This window comes from Lipotes vexillifer, unplaced genomic scaffold, assembly GCF_000442215.2.
Source record: "Lipotes vexillifer unplaced genomic scaffold, Lipotes_vexillifer_v1.1 scaffold678, whole genome shotgun sequence".
Classification (NCBI taxonomy): domain Eukaryota; kingdom Metazoa; phylum Chordata; class Mammalia; order Artiodactyla; family Lipotidae; genus Lipotes; species Lipotes vexillifer.
The window spans coordinates 1,019,806-1,026,581 of record NW_006790338.1 but is presented as its reverse complement, the minus strand read 5'-3'; the positions used below and the strand labels follow the sequence as shown (position 1 = coordinate 1,026,581).

Sequence of the window (6,776 nt, the reverse complement as noted above, 5' to 3'; positions counted from 1 at the left end):
GTAGAAAACAATTTATTTGGTGTTTCCACATCCAAAATATTCACTGAAAGGTTAAGAGGGAGGAGGTCTTGTTTCTAAGGGTTTACGAAGGAAATCTATCTCTAGTACCAAATACCACACTGAGATTATAATATTCTTTGGATCTCAATCTGTTTAAGCTGTTAAGCTTTTACATTGTAAAAAAAGGGCAGGGTATGTGTATGACTTCACAAAGTCTATCAAAGATAATCATAAAACAATGTAGCAATCAATTAACCCAGAGATCAATACCCTCTAAATGTAATGTATCTTTTTCAATCAACAAATATTTGGTTATGATATACTAGATACTGGGGAGGCTATAATGAAAGGGGCAGAAGCATTCCTGGCCCTCAAGAAGCTCACAGTCTTCTGGGGAGCACAGACATTGAATAAGCAATTACCAGTACAATACAGATGGAGCTTATACTTGGGGAGCTAACCTCCCATGGCGGGATGAGGTTTAAAACTTTTTTTCATTGTCATCCTATGCAGTATAAGGAGGCAGGGAAAGCCTAGGAAAGAAATACAAAAACAACATTTGACAAAGGGTAAAGCTGAAGGGAGAAACTCTAGCTTTTGATCTGAAGATAACCTATTCCCAGCACACAGAGGTCCAAGATTTTAGGTGCTATATCAAAAAGTAACTAAAATTTTATTTTGATTTTTTTTTTTTTCTTGCGTTATGCGGGCCTCTCACTGTTGTGGCCTCTCCCATTTGCGGAGCACAGGTTCCGGACGCGCAGGCTCAGTGGCCATGGCTCACGGGCCCAGCCGCTCCGCGGCATGTGGGATCCTCCCAGACCGGGGCACGAACCTGTGTCCCCTGCATCGGCAGGCAGACTCTCAACCATTGCGCCACCAGGGAAGCCCAAACCTCTTGTTCTATACTCAGAAAATTAGAGAAGTGGGCTAAACATATGTCTTACAATGTGTTTTAAATGATTTGCAGGATCCAGCCTCACCAAAACAAGCTCACTGCTTTGAAGATGCCTTTCTACCAACCCTTCATCACAGCATCAGTGAAAATTGTTTATTGAGAGGGAGCAGTATGGGATACAGAAACAACATAAACCAAAATCGCACACTTTCCTTTAATGTTAATTGAATTTCAGAGTGAGTAAAACAAAACTAAAAAGTCACAGCAATGGGACAAAGTGCTTTGTTTTAAAACTGCACATTTGCTTTGCCTTTTGAGAACCTTTGGTTAGACTTTTTGTACAGTAAGCCATTTCATTACATATGGTTATATTCCCAGTCTAAGACCTTAATTGACACACTCAGTGACAACATTCTTATAAATTATAGCCAACTATAAGTCCTCCCTCAGGCTTCTCCTCTGTGCTTTGTAAATATGCACATCTTTTTCAGGATCATAGTGAACCTTACTCACAGTAAATTGCCTCTCAAGCATCGCTAAGAAGTTGTGATCCCGTTCATAGCGAATTCGGCAAGCTAAAAGAATCACAGAGTGGTTGCTACAGAGATGTTCCAATGTTTGAAGAAGATCTGTGAATGTTTCTTCTAAATAAATGATATCAGCTCCAAGTATCAGGTCAAATTCTCCAGGTGAGAAACTCCCCAAATTCTGTCCCCAAGTCAGCTCCTTAACAACAGCTCTGGGCTGGATATGGGGAGGTAAGTTGGCTTGAACGTTTGATTTAAGAAACTCTAATGCTACTTTTCGATCCGTGATAGTCACATGAGCACCTAAAACATGGGACAGAAATGCACACATCAGTACAACTAACAGGTAGAGGGATCAAGTTAAACAGCGGGGTGAGTGTCTCTAAATATTCCACCTCATAGACACAATATGATGCCTTCGTGGAGAGCTGTGACACGTCAGAACCATGGCCAGATGCTCCTTCTCTACTGCCTGTAGGTAAAAGTGAAACTTTGGTTTGCTTCTATGACACACTTGCTGTTTGCTGAAGTTATGCTTATTAAATACAGGTGATAAGCTAGCTGATGCTTCTGAATTGTGCAGACAGAAGTGGCTCACCCTTCACAGGTATCTACCATTATATTTCATTCATTAGGTCACCATCTTCAAGTCAGTAGGCCTCAGGGTAAAATGGAGTCCAAAGATGAAAAATCTGGGAGCAAATGATTATGAGGATGACAAGATACCATAAACTGGGAAAGGTTCCTTTCTGGGGCTAAAGCTTTAAAAAGAATCAAGGAAAAGATTAACTGGCTACTAAGAAATCTCAGTCTTCCTCTCCTTATGCTGTCATGAAGCAGACAATCTATATGTATTCATGCAATTCATATATAATTATTGAAAAATAGTAAAGTTAGAATTTACTAGATTGTATTAAAGTACTGTAGGTTAAAATGTGAGGTAATGTTCTCTATGTGCTAAGTTTCTACATGCAATGTGTAAAATGAATGAGGCAATATTTTATTAATCTGTTTCTTGAGGGTTGTTTACCATGAACTAAGAGATCCAACTTTTTGAACCAATATGACCGAGAGAAGTCTGAACTGGTAGGTATCCTTCAGGAGAAGCAACCACATAAGGTCAGCCCTGAAATACCTCATCTACATTGTATTAACACTATAGTACATGTAATCCTGCTTGGTTTTGACCCCATAAATTCTGAAACTTAAAAATTATGTTTCACTTTTTCCTAAAATTATTTCTCATCTGCATCCTTCAGTCTGCAATCTTCATGGGTAATCCCCAAGAGGATCCCAGACCATTTCAGTGGCAGCTTATACTGAATGTTTCTTATCTTGACATGTAACATTAGGACAGTATGTAATTCAGTTTGACATCTGACTCAGTCCTGAGTGTGATACTATGAAAATGTGCAAGGTGTTAGATGCATGCACCTACCACTTTGACCATTTGTTGCTAGACAGAGTGCTGCCCAATGAGCAAAATTCAGTGATACTTTTCATCTCTCCTGATAACAGAAATCACAGACAGCCTTTTCCTGGTTTAACTTAGAACTTTACCTCTGGATTTCCTAACAGTCTACAGAGCACTCTGCTGGGAATACTGGAGTAATCCGGTCTTTTGCATGTCACCTCAGTGTTCCTGTTAATAGCTCTTAGATGGAGACCTCCTCTAACTCCTGTCTCAGGGATTTCTGAGGCTACTTCTAACCTGCCAGGTGTTCCAGGAGTTTCAGTAGGACCTTAATGTCAGTTGACCATTCCCCATAATGTCCATCAATTCTACAAACATCCAAGTATCTACCAACAGCACGGGAGAAAAACCCCTACCCTCACAGAACTTACATTCAAGTGAAGAGATAGGCAGCAAGAGGTGTTTTTAAAAGTAGGATATCTAGTATATTAGTTGGAGATACACACTAAGGGAAAAAATAAAGCAGGAAAGAGAGACAAAAAACATCAGGAAGTAAGAGAGTTGGGTAGAAAGGGAAGGCCTCACTGAGAAGGTGACTTAGGTGAGGGAATAACCGAATACATATCAGGGGGAAGAACATTCCTAGCAAGTAGAAGAGCAAGTGCAAAGGCCTACAGGGGCAGCAGGGAGGAGGCCAGAGGGGCTGGAAGGAGGGATGAAGCAGGAGGAGACAAAGTGAGAGAAGTAACAGATTAAAGAAGTAACCGGGGGCTTCCCTGGTGGCACAGTGGTTGAGAGTCCGCCTGCCGATGCAGGGGACACGGGTTCGTGCCCCAGTTCAGGAAGATCCCACATGCGGCGGAGTGGCTGGGCCCGTGAGCCATGGCCGCTGAGCCTGCGCGTCCAGAGCCTGTGCTCCGCAACGGGAGAGGCCACAACAGTGAGAGGCCCGTGTACTGCAAAAAAAAAAAAAAAAAGAAGTAACCGGAGGGAGGCAGAGCAGCTGGGGTTCACAGGTTAAGTTCCAAAAAGGCTCTGGCTTTTTCTGAGTGAGATGGGAAGGCACTGGAGAGTGCTGAGCAGAAGTACTAGTGATCTGACTTAGGTTTTAACAGAATTCCTAGCAGTGGGGTAAGGCCAAAAGCAAGAAAACATGTGAGGAGGTGGCCACAGTGATGCAGGTGGGCGAGCTGCAGGCTCCCTCCTTGCTGTCACAGCTCCCAGACTCCCACCACAGGCCAAGTCCCAAACACAGGCCACCCAGCAGTAACCACTCTCCTGACTCTGGCAATCACTCCCTCAACTAGTTACTCGATTTTTTTTTTGGCGGTACATGGGCCTCTCACTGTTGTGGCCTCTCCCGTTGCGGAGCACAGGCTCCGGACACTCAGGCCCAGCGGCCATGGCTCACGGGCCTAGCCGCTCCACAGCATGTGGGATCTTCCTGGACCGGGGCACGAACCCATGTCCCCTGTATTGGCAGGTGGACTCTCAACCACTGCGTCACAAGGGAAGCCCTAGTTACTCGATTTTTATCACCAAAATATTCAGCTCACAGACTTATCATCTTGCCTGTGGTTTTGTTTTGGGAGTTTTTGTTTGTTTATTTGGGTGAAGGGTATGTAGGATGTCTTAAGTTTCTCTTTTTTTTTTTGCGGTACGCGGGCCTCTCACTGCTGTGGCCTCTCCCGCCGCGGAGCACAGGCTCCAGACGCGCAGGCTCAGCAGCCATGGCTCATGGGCCCAGCTGCTCCGCGGCATGTGGGATCCTCCCCGACCGGGGCACGAACCCATGTCCCCTGTATCGGCAGGCGGACCCCCAACCACTGCGCCACCAGGGAAGCCTTAAGTTTCTTTTAATCTATCAGTTTCCTGTATTTATTTATTTAATTTTTTTTTCTCCTGCAATTTAGGGAAGAAACAAATCATCTGTCCTGTAGTTTCCCACAATCTAGATTTGGCTGATTATGCCATTTGTATAGTTTGACATGTTCCTCTGTGCTCTGTATCTCCTGTAAATTTGTTTGATTTGAGTCTGATTTTTTGAACAAGAGTATTTCAGAGGTGGTGGTGGTGTTTTTCATCAAGAGGATGTAATATCTGGTAGGCTCTATTTTTGTGATGTGAGCAACCACAAATACTCAATGCCCAGATCCTTAATTTATTAGATTCGTTTTGCATTTATTTGTTGAGTAAGCTTCTCTCAATTACTACTTGGTTATTCATTTTGTAGAGGAATTGTTTGAACAGGAAAGGCAGGATAAATTTTGCTCTCTCCCCTTTTATAACCCAGATTTCAAAGAGGTGGTTTCTAAGTATCCTCCAAAGATGACAGATTGGGTTTACTTTGGTGTTGCTGTATCATGAACTCATGTATTAAACATATCCGATGTATTTAAACCCATGCCATCATCATTATTGATGTTTAAATTGTCTATCTTTTGTCAATGGACTTTTGACACAAACCCAGTCATCCTCGATAGCTTCCTTGCATTTCCTGCTACAGAACTATAATCAGCCACTTATTAAGTTTTATTTTTTACTTTTTGGATGGGAGGAATAACAGCAAGTTTGTATGCTGATTAGAATGATCAGGTACAAAGAGGGAAAAGTGATAATGCAGGAAAGAGAACCACCAGAACAACACCCTTGAACAGGCAAGAGAGGGCTGGCCCCAGGGAGGAGACACAGTCCACCTGCATACAGCATCAGGAACAAAGGCAGACCATGGATGCAGACGCAGGGGGTGGTTAGAGACAGTGCCGGGACCTTATAGAAGTTCTCTTGATTGCCTCAATCTTCTCAGTAAAATAAGGAGAAATGTCATCAGCTCAGAGTGAAAGTGGAGAAAGGAGGACTGGAGGTCAGCAGAGAGGGAGCAGAGCTGGACTCCTCAGCAGCACGAAGAGCCCCCCCAGAGGGTCCTGACCAGGAATTTAAAATGAGACCCAGAAGTAGTCTGTTTCCTCCAGCCACATTCAGCTGCCTGGGTGCAGGCCTGGAACAAGTGGAGAGCTGCACGTAACCTTGTTTTGAGCCCAGTGAAGAGGATGAAGCAAGGAAGTGCAGGGTATGGATGGTACATAAAGATGGTAATAAAATGACTGCCCGTGAGATTTATGCTGGGTAAGGAGGGAGATGAGACAATATTTAGTTCATAGAAAACTAATGGAAACTGACCCAATAAGACAACATAGCCTGCTGTCACTCACTTGGTAATGGAAAAAGAACATGTAAACATTTGTCATTACTTTTAGTTTTTAGTTTTGTAAGCAACGCCTTAATTTATTCAAATGTTGGAGCACAGAGTATGCGCTAAAGATACAGAGATGGGTAAGAAAGTCCTTGCCCTCTAGGAACTGAGAGTCTCATGAAAGAGACACACATAAATGTAATTATGATGCAGTGTAGGGAGTAAAATATAGGAACATGGGTGTGCTAGGAAATTAGGTGGTCACAAAGGAAAAATTCTTCGAGAGGAGCAGAGGTCGAAGAAAGATTTCGGAAGGAAAGGAAATCTGAGCTTACACTTGAAAGATATGGCATTAACCAGAGGAAAGAGGTGAAGAGGGGAATTCAAGGCAGAAGGGACAGGCCAGAGGCAGTGTGTGTGTCACTGGAACTTCACTCAGTGCAATTGTGCTCAAAAAGTCAGCAAAGTGAGATTACAGAGCCTCCCTAAGAAGCCTGGGATTTGGCCTGCAGACAATGGGAAGACACAGGGTCACCCCATCACTTCTGCATTTTACATGGGCCACACTGACAGCTATTGGGAAAAGTGGGTTTGATAAGACAGAGGTAGAAAGGTCAGGTGGGAATGTGGATAGAATCTTGCAGGAGACAGATGATGAGCACTCCAGCCAGACAGTGGGAATGGAAAGGGAGAAATGGAATCAAGAAATAGTTAAAAGACCCAGCAGGGCTCAAGGGCCGGGGG

The 6,776-nt window shown here is 43.6% G+C and overlaps 1 protein-coding gene across 1 annotated transcript in view; it reads right to left on the bottom strand.

The window, feature by feature from the left end:
* Positions 1-891: 891 nt before the first annotated feature.
* Positions 892-6,776, bottom strand: part of METTL21A (methyltransferase 21A, HSPA lysine) — an 11,474-nt gene continuing 5,589 nt past the window's right edge. The window contains exon 3 of the mRNA XM_007463658.1: positions 892-1,728. Within this exon, the coding sequence (XP_007463720.1) occupies positions 1,331-1,728 (398 nt within the window). The 3' untranslated portion in view covers positions 892-1,330. The remainder of the gene's footprint in view (positions 1,729-6,776) is intronic.